Source organism: Bombina bombina, chromosome 2 (assembly GCF_027579735.1).
Source record: "Bombina bombina isolate aBomBom1 chromosome 2, aBomBom1.pri, whole genome shotgun sequence".
Lineage (NCBI taxonomy): Eukaryota > Metazoa > Chordata > Amphibia > Anura > Bombinatoridae > Bombina > Bombina bombina.
In genome coordinates this window covers 523,441,897-523,466,319 of record NC_069500.1, presented here as the reverse complement: position 1 = coordinate 523,466,319, position 24,423 = coordinate 523,441,897, and the positions used below count along the sequence as shown (strand labels likewise).

At 38.0% G+C, this 24,423-nt stretch overlaps 1 protein-coding gene across 1 annotated transcript in view; it reads left to right on the top strand.

Moving 5' to 3' along the window:
* Nucleotides 1-24,423, top strand: part of LOC128649185 (uncharacterized) — a 166,540-nt gene that overhangs the window by 15,494 nt on the left and 126,623 nt on the right. Inside the window, exons 3-5 of the mRNA XM_053702300.1 lie at nt 14,880-15,100; nt 19,187-19,262; nt 19,347-19,460. Of these exons, the coding sequence (XP_053558275.1) occupies nt 14,880-15,100; nt 19,187-19,262; nt 19,347-19,460 (411 nt within the window). The remainder of the gene's footprint in view (nt 1-14,879; nt 15,101-19,186; nt 19,263-19,346; nt 19,461-24,423) is intronic.

The following is a 24,423-nucleotide window of genomic DNA, read 5'->3' as shown; positions in this document are numbered from 1 at the left end:
TACACCATAGTAGTGATATTGTTTGAAAAACATTAAATGTCTCTTCTTCAAAAAGAAACTAACTGAAAAATTTTGAGAAAACACGGAGTTCTAAAATATCAAATGGTAATCTCGCCTCCTGAGATTTCCAAACCCCTTGTGCTGACAGAGATCCTCAGACAGCCTCCCAACCAAAAAGACTCCCATCTGTAGAGATCATGGTCCAGGTTGAAAGAAACGAAGAGACCTGTAGAACTAAATGATGGTGATCTTAACCATCAAATCAAGAGATAAATATTAGGATTCGAAGATTTAAAATGTGAAATCCTAGAATCCCTGCACCATAATTCAGCATAAAAGACTGGAAAAGGTTCTTTCTATTGAAAATGAGCAAAGGGAATTAAATCCAATGCTGTGGCCATAAGACCTAAAACTTCTATGCATATATAACAACTGAAGGAAATAATAGAGACTAAAGGTACCGACAGACGGAACCCAATAGAATTATCCCTTGTCTGATAGAGACAAAGACAGTGACACAAACTATCTGGAAACCTAAAAAAGGTGACCCTTGTGTGAGGAATCAAGAGCTTTTACCTCTAACTATGTCCTGAAGAGCAAGTGAATCATATGAGATTCCGCATCCTCAGAAAATAATCTGAATGAAAACAGAAAAATGAAAATATGCATTTATTGTATCTAATGAAAACAAATAATGCTATCACTGACCAAAAAAAAGCAGAATAGTTTGAATAAAACTCCAAAACCCATTTCCTAAAAAGAAGGAAAAAGAAGAGAGTGTTAGCCTCTGAATTTGGACTGAATAGAACCAAATACATTTCAAAGAAGTCTTAACCTGCCCCTTGCCAGCCAAGCTGGAATACGGCACGTACATCGCAATATTAGGGAGCTGATTTTGAACTGAAAAATTTCCAATTATAAACATGTTACTTGGGAAAGAATTCAGGAATTCGTTCCTTAATAAGAACAACCAAACTAGTATAAGCTTAAAGTTTTAGTCTTAGAACTCAATCTTGAAGCCCAGAGTAACAGTTAAGAATTGAATCCAATTATAAAACAAATAATTGATTATCTTAGAACAAAAGAAATATGGATTTTTTTTAATTTTTTTTTAAATCACAAAATTCTTCGAGCTACATGCCACTTCCTGTCATCCCACAAACACCGCTTATGCTGTAGCTAAAGGCCAATTTATGCGCATCAAAAGAAATTGTAGTAGGGAGGAAGACTTTGAACATGAAGCTAATCTATTGGAAAATAGACTAAGATCGAGAAAATACTCTAAACGACATATCAAACAGGCAAGACAACAGGTTAACCTCATCCCTAGAGAGTCAATGCTACTTGATAAATGTAAAAATACTGAAAGTAATTTTCAGGGTATCCACTTTGTTACAGAGTACAGTGCTCAATACCCCGAGGTCTGTAATATTATCAAAAGACATTTTCCTCTTCTAATTGCAGACGACAAGCTTACAGATGTAGTGAAAAATGGCATCAGATGCTCTTACAAAAAATGTGCCACTTTGGCTTCAATTCTATCACCTACACAACTTAGATCTACCACACAACATAGTAGCTCTTGGTTGAGGCATCAGGGTATGTATAGATGTGGTCACAAAAAGTGCAAGCCATGTGACTATGCACAAATTACGACAGAGTTTAGATCAACCGTAACAGGGACTGTTTATCCTATAAAATCCTGTCTAAACTGTACCAGCACCAATGTCATATATCTTGTCACCTGTATCCTTTGCAATATTCAATATGTTGGTCTCACGTCTAGGGACGTCAACTCTAGAATAAGAGAACACATCTCCTCCCTGACTAGGGGTACGGCTACGACTCCTTTAGTGCAACATTTTGCCACCAAACACAACTGCTGCCTTAATTCGTTTAGGTGGGCAGCTATTGAAAAAGCCAAAGTCCCTATGAGAGGGGGAGATGTAGACAAAGTCCTAGCAAAACGTGAAACCTTCTGGATTTTTCAGTTAAAAACCAGACTTCCCCAAGGGCTAAACTCCAAATTTGATTTGATAAATTTTTGGGAGTAATTGTTTATATGTCAATATATAGGTCAATTATTAATAATATATACAGACAAAATAATCCTATTTATTTACAATGACATATTACTTTAGTCCCATACACTAACAGTTATCATACGTGTCCATTTGCAGATACATGTGCACATAATTCTCTCTTCTTCTCTTTATTATCTAATCGGACAATGTTTATTAACACATGTCTTGTATATGCTCATATATGTTTATGTTCTATACAGTGTAGCTACAGCTACATATCTATTATATAGAGAATCCATTGTGGTTCCTTTTTTCATGTGGCTTAGTCTCTAATCCCTTATACTCCATATATTTACATATATAACATCAAATTTTATGTTCACTATAGTTCTATTTTTACTATATATACTTTAGCTTAATCTGTATATGGATGTATATGTGAACATCCCCATGTACTCTTATATATATGCTATATGTATATACATCTGTCCTCGCTATGTCTCCTTTTCTATCTTCTTTTCCAATGGGTCTCTTTATTCTCTTTCTTTTTCTTCTCCTTCTCTCTCTCCACTTTATTATTCTCTTCTTTTCTATGTTGAGCGACAGTGCGTGTTTAAACGTATAATATGGACATATCAGCTTATTGTCTACCTGTACATCTAGATATTATTCTATTTTGTATCGTGTACTTCTGTCTTATATATCGTGGCTATATTCATCCTCCTATGTTAGCACTCTAAGCATTCCCAGTCCATTTCAAGTCTATATATAATCTATATTACAGCGAGTCTGTCCTTTTAATTCATGCGCTGTTTTTTCTGCCTCTCATTCCTTCAGCTTTTTCTGCCTCTCTTTCTTCCTTTTTTCTTCTTCTTATCCTTTTCTCTTCTCCTTTTTTCTTTCCTTCCTTCTTGCTTTATATTTCTTTTACTATCTTTTTCTTTTCTTTTGTATCACACTTTTTTCATTATACCTCTATATCTTGTATGACTTATTCCATATAATATACCCCTTGCTCTAATATATTATGACATGTATAGGGTTAAATTCTATGTTTTTTCTAAGTGTGTTGAAATGGGCGTTCATTTTTAATCTCTGCAAGTGTTTTAGCCAATCGTATCACTTTACACCCTTTTTAAAGACTACACAGGTATAGCACCTTAGGCTATGATTACGGCATTTAGCCGAAACATGTAAGCCACTGGTGCTACGCTCATCTCTCTTCACTTTCCTTCTGGCTGAATTTGATTTTGTGTCCGTGTGAGCTGCGACTCACTTGAACTTTTAAAGAATCGAATAAAAGAATTTATTTTATCCTAACCTGGGACTCCATCCTTTCTTCTGTGATACTACGACCAGCTATTGAGTCCAGGTTAACACTCCTCACTAACCGCTGGGCCGGGTGAATATACAGACCGCTAACATACACACCCCCTCCTTACGTCACGTGGTGACGTTCACTGAGCTGCAGACCGGGTTTTGCATAGAGGCGGAAGCAAGAGAAGTCGGCAGACACGCTGCCATCGGATATCGTTCCGTGCTTATACAGGATTTCTCCCTTCAGTGCTCAAGGTACACCTCTAATATTGGCTCACATATGTACTGTTCTTTTGGGGGGGTGTCTATCGACCTAAGTCCCGGTGCCTGGCTTGGCAATTTCTGTTTACACATGGTCATAAGTGCAACCACTACTCCTTTGCCTCTGCTAAAATAGCTAAAGACATAGATTAACCCTCATTTGCGAAAATATTCAATAAAATGAAGACACAAATGAAATTATTAGCATGATAGACCAGTTAAAGGAACAGTCAATACAGAGGACTTGCATAATCAATAAATGCAAAACAACAAGACAAATGCAACAGCACCTAGTCTAGTAAATGTTGTCCCTTAAGAATGCTAAAATAAATCATTATCTGATACTTGATCTTAAAGTAAACAGAACAAAAATGAAGCAATTGCAACATCCAAATAAATCACAGGACCAAGAAAAGTACCTGAAACGAAATAATTTTCCATAAATAAGATATAACCATCTAAAGGAAAATAAATACTATTTTGCTATAGAAACAATAGCATAATTAGTAGGAGTAGAGAGAGCCCCAATAAATTGGAGAACCCTCCAAATTGAATTTAACTGCTGGCAAAGAATATAGTTTAAAACCTTTGAAGAAGGAATAAAAGAAAATTCTCAGCCTATTCAATTCCCTAGTATGAGGAATTGGAAAGAAAACTTCTGGAAACACAGAAGAATAAATAAGCAGAAATAGTGTCAGCTAGTCTTAAAGAACTAGTTACCTTAATATCCAAAATAATCAACACCTTTTCAACAAAGAACAAATGTACTTTAATAAAAAAATAATAAAAAGTAGATTTGTTAGTGTCAATATCTGATGAAGAAAATTCTGAAAGAGAAAAAACATCATCAGAGAAGGATAAAACAGTATGTTGTTGGTCATTTGAAACTTCAATAATTAAAAAAGAAGTGAAAGAGACCTAAAAATTTTATTAGAAGGCACGAAGTTAGACAAAGCCTTTAAAATAGAATCAGAAAAATATTTCTTATAAATCTTCTAAATATTTCTTGTACATAAGATGTAAGAATGGCAATAAAGCATAAATACTAATGGATTCTGCATGTAAAAGTTTATCATAATAACTTATTACAAACCATAGCTAAAGATAAACATTTAGAACATTTAAAATAAATGAACTTAGCTTTGGTAGAACTGAACTCAGTTAAGCGTTTTTCCAGAAGTAGCTTTTGATCCAAGGTCAATCTGAGACATCTTGCAATATGTAATAGAAAAAACAACATATAAAGCAAAATTGATCAAATTCCTTAAATGACAGTTTCAGGAATGGGAAAAAAATGCCAATGAACAAGCTTCTAGCAACCAGAAGCAATAAACAATGAGACTTAAATAATGTGGAGACAATAATGACACCCATATTTTTTAGCGCCAAAAAAGACGCCCACATTATTTGGCGCCTAAATGCTTTTAGCGCCAAAAATGATGCCACATCCGGTAACGCCGACACTTTTGGCGCAAAAACGTCAAAAATGACGCAACTTCCGGTGACAAGTACAACGCCGGAAATAACTTAGAAAATTTTTTGCACCAAAAAAGTCAGCGCCAAGAATGACGCAATAAAATGAAGCATTTTCAGCCCCTGCGAGCCTAACAGCCCACAGGGAAAAAAGTCAAATTTTAATGGTAAGAAAAAAATTTGATTATTCAAATGCATTATCCCAAATAATGAAACTGACTGTCTGAAATAAGAAATATTAAACATCCTGAATCAAGGCAAATAAATATTTAAACACAAATATTTAGAACTTTATATAAAAGCGCCCAACCATAGCTTAGAGTGTCACAAAAATAAGACTTACTTACCCTAGGACACTCATCTACATGTAGTAGAAAGCCAAACCAGTACTGAAACGAGAATCAGTAGAGGTAATGGTATATATAAGAGTATATCGTCGATCTGAAAAGGGAGGTAAGAGATGAATCTCTACGACCGATAACAGAGAACCTATGAAATAGACCCCGTAGAAGGAGATCATTGAATTCAAATAGGCAATACTCTCTTCACATCCCTCTGACACTCACTGCACGCTGAGAGGAAAACCGGGCTCCAACCTGCTGCGGAGCGCATATCAACGTAGAATCTAGCACAAACTTACTTCACCACCTCCACGGGAGGCAAAGTTTGTAAAACTGATTTGTGGGTGTGGTGGGGGGTGTATTTATAGGCATTTTGAGGTTTGGGAAACTTTGCCCCTCCTGGTAGGAATGTATATCCCATACGTCACTAGCTCATGGACTCTTGCTAATTACATGAAAGAAATAAGGGAGACTAAGGAATTAACAAAGTTCATGTAGGAAACGGACACATTATACAATAGTTACTGAAAAAAAAACACTTTATTTTACAAATTGATACAGTTTGATGCAAAATCTTCATACACATCATCTACATTAACACAGTCTATTTTAATGTGTTCAACAACTGTGCAAATCTTTGAAATCAGTTTTATTTAAGGCCCGTGGGAATAAAGAGATGAAACTGTTATATTAACTAAATAAGAGAACAAGTGTACAATATTACATGTTTCAAATGAAGATTTTACATGTAAATAAATAAGGGAGGAAAATGTTCTAAGATATAAATAATGGAGCCTGGGAGAAGTTTGGGCAGATAAGGGAGATCCCTGGAAATAAGTGAGGGTTGGCAAACCTAAAAGGATAGTACTATCCTACTGAATAAAAATACATGTAGAAAGGAAATTTCACTAATTGGCTGAGATATGCCCAAATATCGCACTTCATCTCAGATAACTTAGTCATGTCCTTAAAGGGACACTAAACCCAACATTTTTCTTTCATGATTCATGTAGAGAATACAATTTTAAACAACATTCCAATTCACTTATATTATCTAATTTGCTTCATTCTTTAGATATCCATTGTTGAGGAAATAGCAATGCACATGGGTGAGCCAATCACATGATGTATCTATGGGCAGCCACCAATCAGCAGCTACTGAGCCTATCTAGATATGCTTTTAAGCAAAGAATATCAAGAGAATGAAGCAAAATAGATACTAGAAGTAAATTAGAAAGTTGCTTAAAATCACACGCTCTATCTGAACCATGAAAAAAAAAAAAAAAAATGGGTTTAGTATCCCTTTAACCCCACTTAATCAATGTGCCACAAAAGGAGAGTAATCAGAAACTCTCTCTCAGTTTCTAGAAAGATGCTAATAGAACAGGGAAACGAGATTGAATAGTATCTACCCAGAAGTCTCAAAAAATGCTGGAGGGGTTTGCGAAGAGAATGGTAGCCTAATACATATTTGTTGGTCTTGCAGCAAAATTCAACCGTTACGGCACATAGTTGAGACCAACATTAGGTTCCAACTAAAAAAAAATATTACCTTAACACGTAGATAACACTACTAAAAGATATACTTAAAATTTCCGTTAAGCTCAGATTGACACTACTTCAAATTAGTTTGAATGCAATCATAGGGCATCATTGGAAAAACCCCACATCTCCTTCAGAGAGGATATGGAAAGACAGAGTAGATGAACTACTAATACTAGAGGAATACGGATACGTAAAGCAAAAAAAAAAAACCACCCCTTTGGCAGAGATTAAATTTCTATGGGAAACCCATATCCACACTCATGACCAGACGGCACCACCACTAAAAGATACTGTTTCTCACGAACACCAAGCAAACAGCACAACCCAACTGACAAAGCTATAACAGTAGCCTGAGATTCTGTGGTCCTCTCCATTATTATTATTATCAGGTATTTGTAGAGCGCAAACACATTCCGCAGCGCTGACTCCATCTATCTGGCTTCTCCTACAACCTCTCCTTTTCGCACCCCTCCCCTTTTTTCCCTTATTTTCTTTACTAATTGCTACCTAATTAATGTAAAAGACAGATTTTGCTAGGTTATAATACTTGTATATACCAGTGACTGTAACAACATTGTTGCAAAATATGTTATGTATTTTATCACTAGTGACTGTGATAATATTGTTGCAATCAATCTCATGATCTAATAAAAAATAAAAAGAATACAAGTAGAAAACTCAAATGTGTATAACACAGGTAAACACTGATTTTATTGCCAATTATATTAGACTAGTCCTAAAGCCTGTGCACATGGGCCTTTTTTGTAGTACTGTACAGCGATCCCACCCCTTGCTCTCTCTCTTCCCCCCTCTATTTTGCTCTCTCTCTTCCCCCCTCTATTTTGCTCTATCTCTATCTCTCCCCCCTCTCCTTAGCTCATCCCTCTCCCCTCTCTTTAGCGCTCTCTCCCTCTCTTTAGCGCTCTCTTCCTCCCCCCTCTCTTTAGCGATCTCTCTCTCTCCCCCTCTCCTTTGCGCGCTCTCTCCCTCCCCCTCTCTCCTTTGCACTCTCTCTCCCTCTCTCCTTTGCTCTCTCTCCTTTGCACTCTCTCTCCCTCTCTCTCCTTTGCTCTCTCTCCTTTGCACTCCTTTGCTTTCTCTCTCTCTCTCTCTCTCTCTCTCTCTCTCTCTCTCTCTCCTCTCTTCCCCCCCCCCCTCTCTCTCTCTCTCTCTCTCTCTCTCTCTCTCTCTCTCTCTCTCTCTCTCTCTCTCTCTCTCTCTCTCTCTCTCTCCCTCCCCCCTCTCCTTTGCTCTCTCTCTCTCGCTCGCGCGCGCTCTCCCTCTCTCTCTCTCTCTCTCTCTCTCTCTCTCTCTCTCTCTCTCTCTCTCTCTCTCTCTCTCCTTTGCTCTCTCTCTCTCTCCCCCCTCTCCTTTTCTCTCTCTCTCTCTCTCTCTCTCTCTCTCTCTCTCTCTCTCTCTCTCTCTCTCTCTCTCTCTCTCTCTCTCTCTCTCTCTCTCTCTCTCTCTCTCTCTCTCTCTCTCCCTCTCTTCTTCTCTCCCTCTCTCTCCCTCTCTTCTTCTCTCCCTCTCTCTCCCTCTCTCTCTCTCCCTCTCTTCTTCTCTCCCTCTCTCTCCCTCTCTTCTTCTCTCCTCTCTCCCTCTCTTCTTCTCTCCCTCTCTTCTTCTCTCTCTTCTCTCTCTTCTCTCTCCCTCTTTAGTTCCCCCTTCTCTTTAGCTCTCTCTCCCCCTCCTTCTCTTTTGCGCTCTCTCCCCCTCCTTCTCTTTTGCGCTCTCTCCCCCTCCTTCTCTTTTGCGCTCTCTCCCCCTCCTTCTCTTTTGCGCTCTCTCCCCCTCCTTCTCTTTTGCGCTCTCTCCCCCTCCTTCTCTTTTGCGCTCTCTCCCCCTCCTTCTCTTTTGCACTCTCTCCCCCTCCTTCTCTTTTGCGCTCTCTCCCCCTCCTTCTCTTTTGCGCTCTATCTCCCCCTCCTTCTCTTTAGCTCTATCTCTCCCTACTCTTTGTCGCTCTCAGGCCACGAGTCGGCCACAACCACTCCTGGGCCGACCATGCCCCCATTGTGGCACTCCCACCGGTCACACCCCCTCGCTACGCCCGCTCTGCCCAACCACAGCCACTCCCCCGCAACGGCTGATCTGAAGCAAGTTGATCCTAAAGGCCAGGTATGTTTGTCCTCGTGCAGTCTCTACTGCGCATGACTGCATCTGACAAACATACCTGGCCTTTTATTATATAGGATTGATTTTAGGGTAACTTTGTGTTGCTGATTCCGAATATGACATTGTTCTTTCTATATTGTTCTTTCTATATGACATTGTTCTTTCTATATCTTATTTTTAAAGAACATTGCTCTGATTTTCAGACTCCTAACCAAGACCCAAAGTTTTATTTGAATACCGTCAGCTACCTTCTCCAGCTTGCTCCTGTTTGTGTAAAGGGTCTTTTCATATGCAAAAGAAGGGGGAGGGGGGGGGAGTGTCTTATTTCCCACTTGCAGTGGGCTTTCCAACTGCCTTTTCAACAACGCTAAACTGAAAGCTTCTAAGTACGTTTTTAAACCATTTTATACTTGATTTTTATTTCAGTATCTGTGCATCTTATTATTTATAGTAGTGTCTATTACATGCAGTTATATGAAAATGAGTGTATACTGTCCCTTTAACATCACTAGATGGAAGCTTTTTGCATTCATTAGGTTGCGCTCGTTTTATGATGGAACACAAAAACTGGGAAAAACCTAACGCCCATACTTATGCGCTAACCTGATTGCATTTATTCAAGAACGCTAAATCTGACATGAATTATGAATATTTCTCATATCAATCTTCTTCACATAGAAGAACATGTTATTCTTAAATATAAATATATAGCAATATCAATTTAAAAATACTTAGAACATATTCTCCTATGTGAAGAACATTGAAATGTGAAGTATTTACAGTACATACACTTTATTAAAGTGACATGAAAACGGGGGCGTGTCCATGCAGCGACTCTGTGCGGTCGCATTTTTCTAGAGCTCCGGGAGAGGCGTTTATAATCCGCCGATTTGTGCTCTATATTCACAGCATCAAGCGCTTACACGACTGGTTTCGTGATTATACAAGATCCTCTATACTAAATTTACACAGATTCCTGTATTAATGACCCCAGGGTCTGAAACACACTTGAGGCCTGAAGCGGCGGCGAACTCACAGGTGACGCCTCCCCCTGGACTCTCCAGGGGGTTTAGCCAGAGCTGTTTGCATCATTGTCAAGTCTCGACACACTAGATTAACTACAGCATCACCTTCCTTTTCTGTTAAAAGCATATTTTTATGAGCACTGGAAAGAATGTTGATCCCTGCAGCTGATATGCGAGGTAAAACTCTTCACCACAAGTGGGGCACGTTACTCAACAGATTGGAGGAATTATTTCAACCACTAATAAAGAAGAGATCCAACTCATACACTAAATCTGAGAAGAGTGCAAAACCCATTACACAGGAAAATGGGGAGTCCCCGCGGTTTGCCGATACCCTAAAAAATTGCCTGTTACAGCGAGACAGAGCATGTCAATAAATGGCAACTACTAGATCACTCCAAATCCAGCATATATTTTTCCAATGCAGGGTGATCTACCTCAACAGCAAAATCATCAAACTAAGATCGTGCCTGAAAAGATGGTTGTTCTAGATAGCAGAAGCAAAGGCCATAATGAAGGCGAGGAGGAAACATGCAGTCATTGCCTGCTTCAACAGAATAGGCTCAAATCAGAGCCGGTGGGACTGCGTCGTAGTCTAGTGGGCAACTTCAGGAGGACCGCGGATTCTGATGCCTTTAAATCCTTTATTCTTTAAAGATCCTCCAGAAATTGTTTCAAAATTTGCTCAGCAAGATGTGGATCTCGCAATAACACGCAGCATAATGCGGAATTGGAGCATGCAAAAAATGCCCTCAGTAATAATAGACCAACACCGAGCAGAATCTCTAGGAATATTCACCAACCCCTCACTAACTGTAATAGGCCTAGAGTCAATAACAGGACACTTTTTGTGGGGGCACGCTGTTACCTAGAAGCAGCTATAAGAGGAAAACATACCAGAACACTCTGGGACTCTAGCTAAGTAACTCGGCTTTGCCGTGCCCTTATTGCAACGGTTTTACTCTGTTTTAGAATGCCGTTTTTTTTTTTTTTTTTTTTGGTCATATAAGATTTAAAGGTTTAATTGTACAAGTAGAAATGACTGTTTATATACTGTTTACCTTGACTTTTTCTGTTTATGTGCATAATGTACTATAATCCCAAACGCACAACAAATGGGTAGAGAAAAGCAAAATCTCCTCCATAATGGTGCGAAAAAATCTTACACTTACTTTAACAGAAGCATTATACTAGCACATTTATATGGTTGTTTTGGGGAAATGCCCTCATTCTCTCTTATTCTTTGTTGATGGGTGTTTCCTCTGTTAGTGGGGGCTCCTGGGGAGGACATTAATTTAGTGTACTCAGAGTGGGGACTAGTAAGTATTACAAATGTTAATTTGGGTGAGGGAGCAAACACATCAATACTGTCTTATCTAGTGGTCCTTGGCCGGGACTGCGGGATAGACATAGAATAAATTTATAATGCACATATAACTGCACCTATGCCATCAATGACCATTTTCAGATGACTATAATTCATTATTACAGTAACCTACCCACACTTAGTCATCTATTTACCCTTTGCTTACTTTTAGAAATATAGAAGATCGGTTCACATTCTTAGACTGAGCACACAGGTTACGGGTTAGCCTACACAACTGGGAAGTCTGCCATCTTAAAGCACAAGCTCTATAAATTGCTGAATGTATAGTTCCTATGCTATTAATTCACAACAGCGAGTTTTTCTTAATCTATACTGTTGAGTGTGTAGAGATCTTGTATGTGTTTAATATGTTTACCTCTGGTCTTAGCATCAAGATACAGCATCAGGAATGGCTTTTTATAAGATGCTAAATAATTTTGTTTCCTTTTATTTTCATTTATCATTTAAAGTTTTTTCTTTTATTACAATTCTATAAAATCCCCTGGACTTTAATAAGATCTCCTGTATGGTCCAAGAGCGGCCGATTACATTAAATATGGGGAAAGAAAAAGAGGACTTTAACTCAAAATGCTTACTCATTCTACAATGTGAAGAGAATATCTTGTATATTGTTTATGCATGTTGTATACTTTTTGTCCTCAATAAGTGACATGAAAACAATTTTTTTTTCTTCCATGATTTAGGTAGAGAATACAATTTTAAACAACTTTCCAATTTACTTCTATTATCTATTTTGCTTCCTTCTCTTAGTATCTTTTGTTGAAGAAACATCAATGCACATGGGTGAGCCGATAACATCTATCTAGATATGCTTTTTAACAAAGGATACCATGGGAATAAGTTTGAAAGTTGTTTAACATTGCATACTTTCTCTGAATCATGAAAGGGGAAAAAAAATTGGGTTTCAGCTACTTGACTGCAAAGGGCTCCATTGTATACACATACACACTCACCGGCCACTTTATTAGGTACACCTGTCCAATTGCTTGGTAACAGAAATTGCTAATCAGCCAATCACATGGCAGAACTCAATGCATTTATGCATCTACATGTGGTGAACACGACTTGCTGAAGTTCAAACCAAGCATCAGAATGGGAAAGAAAGGGGATTTAAGTGACTTTGAACATGGCAAGGTTGTTGGTGCCAGACGGGCTTGTCTAAGCATTTAAAAAACTGCTGATCTACTGGGATTTTCACGCGCAACCATCTCTAGGGTTTGCAGAGAATGGTTTGAAAAAGAGAAAATATCCATTTCTTAATGCACAACATGTTGACCTTGAAGCAGATAGGCTACAGCAGCAGAAGAACACACTGGGTGCCACTCCTGTCAGCTAAGAACAGGAAACTGAGGCTACAATTTGCACAAGCTCACCAAAATTGGACAATAGAAGACTGGAAAAATGTTGCCTGGTCTGATGAGTCTAGATTTCAGCTGCAACATTTAGTTGGTAGGGTCAGAATTTGGGGTAAGCAACATGAAAGCATGGATCCATCCAGCCTTGTATCAACGGTTCAGGCTGGTGGTGGTGGTGGTGTAATAGTGTGGGGGATATTTCCTTGGCAGATTTTGGGCCCCTTAGTACTAGTTGAGCATCGTTTAAACGCCACAGCCTGTCTTAGTATTGTTGCTAACCATGTCAATCCCTTTACTACTACAGTGTATCCATCTTCTGATGGCTACTTCCAGCAGGATAGTGCAATATGTCATGAAGCTCAAATCATCTCAAACTGGTTTCTTGAACATGACAATGAGTTCACTGTACTCCAATGGACTCCACAGTCACCAGATCTCAATTCAATAAAGCATCTTTGGGATTTGGTGGAATGGGAGATTCGCATTATGGAAGTGCAGCCGACAAATCTGCAGCAACTGCGTGATGCTATCATGTCAATATGGACCAACATTTTTGAGGAATGTTTCCAACACCTAGTTGAATCTATGCCACAAAGAATTATGGCAGTTTTGAAGGCAAAAGGGGTTCCAACCCGGTACTAGCAAGGTGTACCTAATAAAGTGACAGATGACTGTATGTGTGTGTATGTATGTTTGTGTGTGTGTATGTGTATATATATATATATATATATATATATATATATATATATATATATATATATATATATATATATATATATATATATGTACACGCATTAATTGTTACAGGGGGAAGATAAGGGCACCAAAACAATGACTTTGAAAAATATTTTGGTGTGGTCTCTCTCTCTCTCCCTTTTAAAATCTAATGGTGTTTTAGACATTTGAATTGTAAGACTTATGTTCCACTTGAAACATATTCTACTATTCAAATGTTTGTTTAAAATGAATGCAAACAATCCAATATTTTAATGTGATGTTCAAATATGGTTAATTCCAAGAGATCAGAGATTTGCATTAACATCTATTCATGCATTTGGTATTTGTAATAAATTGATTGTGCCAAATCAAAAAGACTGCAAATCCAGGGAGCAAGGAAGCCATCCCTATACACAGAGACTGCAAAATCCAGGGAGCAAGGAAGCCATCCCTATACACAGAGACTGCCAAATCCAGGGAGCAAGGAAGCCATCCCTATACACAGAGACTGCCAAATCCAGGGAGCAAGGAAGCCATCCCTATACACAGACTGCCAAATCCAGGGAGCAAGGACGCCATCCCTATACACAGAGACTGCCAAATCCAGGGAGCAAGGAAGCCATCCCTATACACAGAGACTGCCAATCCAGGGAGCAAGGAAGCCATCCCTATACACAGAGACTGCCAAATCCAGGGAGCAAGGAAGCCATCCCTATACACAGAGACTGCCAAATCCAGGGAGCAAGGAAGCCATCCCTATACACAGAGACTGCCAAATCCAGGGAGCAAGGAAGCCATCCCTATACACAGAGACTGCCAAATCCAGGGAGCAAGGAAACCATCCCTATACACAGACTGCGAAATCCAGGGAGCAAGGAAGCCATCCCTATACACAGAGACTGCCAAATCCAGGGAGCAAGGAAGCCATCCCTATACACAGAGACTGCCAAATCCAGGGAGCAAGGAAGCCATCCCTATACACAGAGACTGGCAAATCCCAGGGAACAAGGAAGCCATCCCTATACACAGAGACTGGCAAATCCCAGGGAACAAGGAAGCCATCCCTATACACAGAGACTGGCAAATCCCAGGGAACAAGGAAGCCATCTAATACAAGTTTATTTATTTCTCTTAACTATGTGGACTATTCTTCATATAAGCACCACTATTACGGTGATATCTTAATTTTCTATGTTTTTGTTTTTCCTAATGTGTTAGTGATAATGTTATATAAATGGTAAGATCTGGTGATAACATATTTTTTCTGTAAGAGTGCAGTAATTGTGCTCTGTTACCTATATATAAATTTCTACACCCAGCTGCAGCCACCCATAGATATACTCAGAATGTACACTCCACAGTGGGTCCCCTAAAACAAATACCTGGCAGTTCAGCCCATGAAGATCATTCACCACAAACTCTATACCCAGTGGAAGAGAGAAATGACTTGGATCCTCCAATAAAAGAAGAACTACGAGAGGATGGAGGGTGGGGAGAGCAGAACATAAAAGTCCATAAATCAAGACCTCATGACCGCCAGGTGAGATAATAACCTTATCAAGATAGGCTACCCAGAGTATTGCTGCTCTTCTCCAGTTCTCGTGTTCCCTTAAAGGGACACTAAAGTCAAAATTAAACTTTCATGATTCTGATATATATATATATATATATATATATATAATATGCAGACTTTCCACTTTACTTCCATTATCAGATTGTGCAGTCTTTTTATATGCACACTTTGTGTGGCACCAGATCCTTCTGAGCATGTGCAAGAATCCACAGTGTATTCGTATATGAGTCTGTGATTGGCTGATGACTGTCAAATGATACAGGAGGCTGGTAAATTTTGAAATTGGTCAGAAAAAACAAATCTGTTTATTTAAAATTCAGACTATAGGCCTGATGTTCTAAAGCTTTCCGGTCTGGCAAGATTTTCCTAAGACGTCTCGTCTGTACTATGAGGTCCTTAAAACAGTTTTATAAAGGCAAATTATAGCGTGAGAGCTGTTTATCTATCTATACAGAGTTCTGGATGTGAAGGAGAGACACATCACATTTAAATGCTAAAAAAAAAAAAAAAAAAACCTCAAAGATTTTGTGTGATTTCTCTCCCTGCTGGCAGGCTTTTGATCATTGGGCCTTACGTGTTATTGCATTGTCTTTTTACTATGTACCTGTTGATTATGCAATTCTAGATTATTTAAATACACCACTGCTGTCTGTCTGAGCAGGTTGGGTGTTTAGTGCAGGTGTGTGGAGCATATGTACAAATGCTTTTTGTGCACTAATGCAGAGAAAAAACTCACAAACAGTAATTATTTTTACTAGAGGCATTTTTGCTAAATTATTGCAAAAATTATTCTGTAATTAATTAATGTGTTTCATGTAAGGGAATACTCTCAATTTGGTATGTTATAAGCAGAAGACTACACCATTTCATCCTTTGTACTGTAGCAAAGAAGAGAAGACAGCCGCACCACCTTTAAAGTATCAAGTGTCTTTATTCAGCCAGACTGTAGTAACAATGTTTTGGACACAAGTCCTTAGTCATGTATGCACATACAAGCACTGATAGCTCCTTAAAGCACCTATACAAACCCCCACCAACACCTGAAAATAACTACCTGAATGTATTGTGGATCTATGTACACAATACATTAAAAAATGAATCCATATAAGTTCCCAGAAATGTATTTTATCAACCTCTTTAACTCAAGATAGCACACACAAATTATTACAGATATATTGACCAATCCAATTCCTTGTTCACCCCCCCCCCCCGGAGCAATAGTCCCAAGTTCAAAGATCCAAAATGCCTCTCTTTTTTTGAGGAGTTTCATAAGATCACCTCCCCTCCTAGGACATTTCACCTGTTCCAAAATTTGAAATCTCAACTGACTCAAATTGTGGCCGGCTGCTAAAAAATGGTAGGCTACTGGGGCATCTAGTTTTTTTGTTCTAATATTGCTTTTATGTACTGTACTGTACGGGTGGTCTTACCTATGTACCACATCCTACACGGACACTTAATAAGGTAAACTGTATAGTTGTTATAATTTTCCCTGATGTCAAATTTCTTATCTGACCTAGGGTGTGTAAATGTTAAACTCCTGGTCAAGCTGTTACAATTTGAACAATTAAGGCAGGGGAAGCACCCCATATTCTTTTTGCCAATGAAACCATGAGTTAAGGATTTAGATGGGCCAATATCAGCCTGTACTAAAACATTCCTAAGGTTTTTACCTCTCTTAAAGGCTGGCATCGGGTAATCCCTAAATTCCTGTACCTCAGGGTTACATATGCACAGTATATGCCAATGGCGGCGTAGAATCTTATTAACCTGTTTGCTCCACGGTGAATATTGGCTCACAAAGAACAATCTAGGAGACTGTTTTTCACTCCTTTCTTTCCTTTCCAATAAGGATTGTCTGGATACTTTAAGGGCATTCTCAGTCTGTGTCTGAAACAACTTCCCTGGATACCCCCTTTCCGTAAATCAATTGCCCATCTCCCTTAGCCTCTGTTCTGCCATTTTTCATCTGACATAATCCGTCTAACGTGCAGAAGTTGGCTTTTGGGTAAATACTTAATTAGGAATTAAGGATGTGCACTAGCGTAGTGCAGGAGAGTATTGCAGTCAGTTACTTTTTATACAGGTCTACTAATAGCCCATGGTCACTTTTAGAAACCCTTGTATCTAAAAACACAATACTCTCCTCACTAAATACTAGTTTAAATTTGACAGGTCGCTGTATTCAGATCCTGCACAAAGTTTTCAAGGGCTCCAATGTCACCCACCCACACGCCAAAAATGTCATCTATATAGTGCCACCAAGTGGTGCCATATGACAAAAATAAAGGATGACTATAAACAAAATACTCTTCAAAAGCATTCATAAAAATATTGGAACCCATGGCTGTGCCCTGAAGCTGTAGATGGTAGTTATCCCCAAAGAGGAAATAGTAACATCTTAAAACAATGCTCAATAAATGCAAAATAAATTATCTTTGTAATGATGTAAAATTATCCACAGCCTCAATGCCTGTCTCGTGCATAATTGACGTATATAGAGACGTTACATCTAAACTAAATAGTATACCCCTACTTCTTTCCAGAGGCAAATTCTGTAATTTAACCAAAAAATCTCCTGTATCCTTAATATAGGAACTTGATGTGACATTAGGCCTGAGCAATTTATCCAGATAAATAGACACTTTAGAGAGTACAGATCCCATTCCAGCTACAATAGGGCAGCCTGGGGGGGTCCAAAGGTTTTTATGTACTTTGGGGAGTCCAAAATAAATTGAATTGTATCATTACTGATAATCCCATGTTTGAAGGCATTGTTCACACTTGATTTAATCTCTTTTTTAATCTCAAAAATAGGATTACCAGGTAATAATTTATATACTTCCTGATATGATAACTGAGATTATTTTCCTGTACATAATACTGCTTGTCCAGCAGTACAATAGCCCCTCCCTTGTCCGCCCCCCTTGACCACCAAGGAATTGAATTAGTCAATATTTCTGTAATAATTTGTGTGTAGCTATCTCGAGTTAATAAAATACATTTCTGGGAACTTATATGGAGTCATTTGTGTACATAGATCCACTAGTAGAGATATTGAGACAGGTAGTTATTTCAGATGTAGGTGGTGGGGGGTGGTTGTATTTGTAGGTATTTTAAGGAGCCTTCAGTACCTGTATGTGCATACATGACTAAGGAACTGTGTCTGAAACGTTGTTGCTACAGTCTGGCTGACTAAAGACACTTGATACTTTAAGGTGGTGCTGCTGTCTTCTCTTTTTTTGCTGTATGTTTTGGGGTATTGTGCTGTTCCCCTTACAGCTTGCACACCTGCTTCAATTCCCCAGGTGTTGGAAACGTTGGAAATTATCCTTTGTACTGTAGGCATTAAAGGGTACTAAACCCAAATATTTTCTTTAGTGATAGAGCATGCAATTTTAAGCAACTTTCTAATTTACAACTATTATCAGTTTTTCTTCTTTCTCTTTCTATCCTTATTTAAAAAGCAGAAATGTAAAGCTTAGGAGTCTGTACATTTGTGGTTCAGAACTTGGGTTACACTTGCTTATTGGTAGCTAAATGTATCCACCAATAAGCAAATGTTATCCATGGTGCTGAACCTAAAATGGGCCGGCTCCTAAGCTTTACATTTCTGCTTTTTAAATAAAGATAGTAAGAGAACAAAGAAAATTGATAATAGGAGTAAATTAGAAAGTTGCTTAAAATTGTAAGCTCTATCTGAATTAAAGATAAAAAAAATGTGGGTTTAGTATCCCATTAATGATGATTTGTTTTCAGACAAACTTTGAAGTGTTGGGCATGATTAGATCTATCTGGTATGCTAAACATAAAGGTTCTATTTTCTAACAGTTAGCTGTTACTCTGACTATGAGAGATCAGGAGAGGATGAAGTTGTCTACAGCTACAGTTACCAAATGTATTTTTAGATATTTGTATCGTAGAACCAATTTTCCACTTGAATTATTATGTTTTACTATTCAAATATGTACAGTGATTAAGCCCTTTATAATAAACACTGATATAGAGGGCATTAATTAAGCCCCTCACTGTGGACTGTTTCTTTATGTGTAGGAGTTGTTTGAAGATACAGCTGACTTTCAAGATGGAGTAAAGAGATTGATAAGAGATTCTCCAAGATGTGAAGCTGGTGAGATAAACATCAGTAAGGGGAGAGGTTTATGATGAAGCAACAGATGGTGACTAAAAACTAATAATTGTATCTTTGGAGCAGTAACTGAATGCTGCTGTTCCCCCAGTTCAGACTCTGCAGACACCGAAGAGGAAGTGGAAATCACCTACACCTCAGAGTCCATCCTGCTGAAGATTAGCAGTTCTTCTTCATGTGGTGAGAAAAACCTTCTTTTCTATGTGGCGTTTGCAAATGTGCACCAACAGATGAACTGCTTTGTCATGTAATGTAACATTTATTTTGGTTTTACTTGAAGGGACATAATATTCATATGCTAAATCACTTGAAACTGATGCAGTATAACTGTAAAAAGCTGACCGGAAAAAATGACCTGAGCATCTCTATGTAACAAAGGAAGATATTTTACCTCACAGTTTTGGCAGCTCACCAGAGTAAGTCCTGTGTAAAAAGTTATACTTCAGCTGCTGTCCAGCTGCAGTTAAAAAAAAATAATAAAGAAATGAACTGCAGCCAATCAGCATCAACAGAGCTGAGGTCATGAACTCTTTTACTGTTATCTCATGAGATTTTATTGTAAACTTCCTTAAACTGAAAAGGGAAATAACTTGAGTGTGCATGAGCCTCACTCCCTTGCCTGTCCTTTGACAGGCATACTGATTTGCTGCTTAAAGTCCTTTGCAATGCGGTTTGAATACTTAGGACATTTTTGAGTTAAAATATCTTTCTTTTTTAAATAGAGATGTTCAGGTGATATTTTCTAGTCAGCGGTTTACAGCTATGCTCTAAGCCTGACTTAAAGATATGACATACAAAAGACCTTTAGCAAATAAACGGCTAGATTACGAGTTTTGCGATAAGAGGGGTGCGTTGCTAACTTGCACTTTATTCTCACCGCTCACTTACCTTCAGCGCTGGTATTACAGGTTTTTATAAACCCAGCATTAAAAGGCAAGAAGTGAGCGTAGAGCAAAATTGTGCTCCATACCGCACTCCAATACCAGCGCTGCTTAAGTCAGCGGTGAGCTGGTTATACGTGCTAGTGCACGATTTCCCCATAGACATCAATGGGGAGAGCTGGCTGAGAAAAAGTTTAACACCTGCAAAAAAGCAGCGTTTACATCAGTAACGCAGCCCCATTGATTCCTATTGGGAAACAACATTTATGTTTATACCTAACATGAACCCTGAGTCTAAACACCCCTAATCTTACACTTATTAACCCCTAATCTGCCGCCCCCGACATCGCAGACACCTACATTATACTTATTAACCCCTAATCTGCTCCTCCGGACATCGCCGCAACTATAACAAACATATTAACCCCTAAACCGCCACACTCCCGTCTCGCAAACACTAGTTAAATATTATTAACCCCTAATCTGCTGTCCCTAACATCGCCGCCGCCACCTACCTACATTTATTAACCCCTAATCTGCTGCTCCCAACGTCACCGCCACTATACTAAATTTATTACCCCGTAAACATAAGTCTAACCCTAACCCTAACACCCACTAACTTAAATATAATTTAAATAAATGTAAAGAAAATTCCTATAATTACCTAAATTATTCCTATTTAAAACTAAATACTTATATATAGTTACATTGTAGCTAGCTTAAGGTTTATTACTATTTTACTGGCAAGTTTGTATTTATTTTAACTAGGTAGAATAGTTACTAACTTACTAAATAGTTATTAACTATTTACTAACTACCTAGCTAAAATAAATACAAATTTACCTGTAAAATAAAATCTAACCTAAGTTACAATTACACCTAACACTACACTACAATTAAATAAAGTACCTAAATTAAATACAATTAAATAAATTAAATACAAATAGCTAAATTACAAAAAAAAAACACTAAAGTACAGAAAATAAAATTTTTTCTTACAAGATATTTAAATGAATTACACCTAATCTAATAGCCCTATCAAAATAAAAAAGCCCCCCAAAATAAAAAAAAACCCTAGCCTAAACTATCAATAGCCCTTAAAAGGGCCTTTTGCAGGGCATTGCCCCAAAGAAATCAGCTCTTTTACCTGAAAAAAAATACAAACACCCCCAACAGTAAAACCCACCACCCACACAACCAACCCCCCTTATAAAACCCTAACTAAAAAAAACCTAAGCTCCCCATTTCCCTGAAAAGGGCATTTGGATGGACATATCCCTTAAAAGGGCATTTAGCTCTATTGCGGCCCAAAGCCCTAATCTAAAAATAAAACACACCCAATAAACCCTTAAAAAATCCTAATACTAACCCCCTGAAGATCCACTTACAGTTTTGAAGATCCGACATCCATCCTCAATGAAGCCGGGAGAAGTCCTCATTGAAGCGGCAAGAAGTCCTCAACGAAGCCGGGAGAAGTGGTCCTCCAGACGGACTGAAGTCTTCATCCAGACGGTATCTTCTATATTCATCCATCCAGCGCGGAGCGGCTCCATCTTCAAGACATCCGACACGGAGCATCCTCTTCTTTCCGACGACTACCGACGAATGAAGGTTCCTTTTAAATGATGTCATCCAAGATGGCGTCCCTTAGTTTCCGATTTGCTTATAGAATTCTATCAGCCAATCGGAATTAAGGTTGAAAAAAATCCTATTGGCTGATGCAATCAACCAATAGAATGTGAGCTCAATCCTACTGGCTGATTGGAACAGCCAGTAGGATTGAAGTTCAATACTATTGCCTATTTGCATCAGCCAATAGGATTTTTTCAACCTTAATTCCGATTGGCTGATAGAATTCTATAAGCCAATCGGAAACTAAGGGACGCCATCTTGGATGACATCATTTATAGGAACCTTCATTCGTCGGTAGTCGTCGGAAAGAAGAGGATGCTCTGCGTCGGATGTGTCGGTTGAGGACTTCTTGCCGCTTCCATGAGGACTTCTCCCCGCTTCGTTGAGGATCGATGTCGGATCTTCAAAACTTTAAGTGGATCTTCAGGGGGTTAGTGTTAGGATTTTTTAAGGGTTTATTGGGTGGGTTTTATTTTTAGATTAGGGTTTTGGGCTGCAATAGAGCTAAATGCCATTTTAAGGGCAATGTCCATCCAAATGCCCTTTTCAGGGCAATGGGGAGCTTAGGTTTTTTTTAGTTAGGGTTTTATTTGGGGGGTTGGTTGTGTGGGTGGTGGGTTTTACTGTTGGGAGGGTTGTTTGAATTTATTTTTCAGGTAAAAGAGCTGATTTCTTTGGGGCAATGCCCCGCAATAGGCCCTTTTAAGGGCTATTGATAGTTTAGTTTAGGCTAGGGTTTTGTTTTAATTTGGGGGGGGGGGGCTTTTTTATTTTGATAGGGCTATTAGATTAGGTGTAATTAGTTTCAATATCTTGTAAATTGTTTTTATTTTCTGTAATTTAGTGTTTGTTTTTTTGTAATTTAGCTAATTGTATTTAATTTCGGTAATTTATTTAATTGTAGTATAGTATTAGGTGTTAGTATAACTTAGGTTAGGTTTTATTTTACAGGTAAATGTGTATTTATTTTACCTAGGTAGTTAGTAAATAGTTAATAACTATTTAGTAACTATATTCTACCTAGTTAAAATAAATGCAAACTTGCCTGTAAAATAAAAATAAAACCTAAGCTAGCTACAATGTAACTATTATTTATATTGTAGCTAGCTTAGGGTTTATTTTATAGGTATTTAGTTTTAAATGAAAATTATTTAGTTATTAATAGTAGGTTTTATGTAGATTTATTTTAATTATATTTAAGTTAGGGGGGTTAAACTTAGATTTAGGGGTTAATAAATTTAGTATAGTGGTGGCGACGTTGGGGGCGGCAGATTAGGGGTTAATAATACTTAACTAGTGTTTGCGAGGGGGAAGTGCGGCGGTTTAGGGGTTAATATGTTTATTATAGTGGCGGCAATGTCCGGAGCGGTAGATTAGGGGTTAATAATTTTATTTTAGTGTTTGCGATGCGGGAGGGCCTCAGTTTAGGGGTTAACAGGTAGTTTATGGGTGTTAGTGTACTGTTTAGCACTTTAGTTATGAGTTTTATGCTACAGCTTTGTAGTGTAAAACTCATAACTACTGACTTTAGAATGCATTATGAATCTTGACGGGATAGGGTGTACCGCTCACTTTTTGGCCTCCCAGGACTACCTCATAATACCTGCGCTATTAAAATCCCATTGAAAAAAGACTATACGCAATTTGCGTAAGTTCATTTGCGGTAAGGCCAAAAAAGTGTGCGGTGCCCCTAAATCTGCAAGACTCGTAATACCAACGGTAGTAAAAAAGCAGCGTTATAACCTGATAACGCTGCTTTTTCACTATAACGCAAAACTCATAATCTAGCCGAAAATTATTTAGTACTAATGTGACTAGCTCTAAACTACACAGGACTATGAAGATAAACTTAAAATACCAAATATGCTCTTTAACCCTTTAAGGACACAGCTTTCAGTTTGCTCAATTGTTTTATGACGGAAAAATTCCGTCATATGTCCTTAAGAGGTTAAATTACCAGCTTCAATTAAACTGTAACAACAATGAATGTATTTGCTTTAAAATATTAAATTAGCACCATATACATTACCACATAAGCCAGTATGAAATATTCAGCTTTTCAGATAAATCCAGTTCACCTCATAAATAAGAAAGGCATTTGCAATTGAGAGAATAAAAGGTTTAGGCCCAATGTTGCTTTCTGTAAACCAAGGCAGCAAGATAAGTCAGAGTTAAAACTCGGCAGCATAGACCCTTTTTTTTTTTTTTTGCATATGTTTTAACAGTCAATTCGTTTGTCTGTCATACCAGGACAGCAGACAACCAGAATTGCAGTTTCATTTTCAACACTAACAGCTTACTATATCTTTTAATCGTATATTTAATATACTCATTATTTCCTGATATTAATAAACTTGTCTGGTCAACATATATGTCCCATCTAATATAGTTTAGCATGTATTTTTAGAGACTAAACATAAGCATATCTCTAGTAATATTTTAAAATGCATTTAAAAATCAAATTTTCCATGAAAGGATTTAAAAGGACCACAATACCTTCAGCATGGATCTAACTAATATCTCGGTTATTATCTTAATATCACATGCATACCTTGAGATTAGCAATCGGTTGCAATTTCATATAGCTATATTTATATTGGGTTATTATCCCACATTAATATAAATATTGC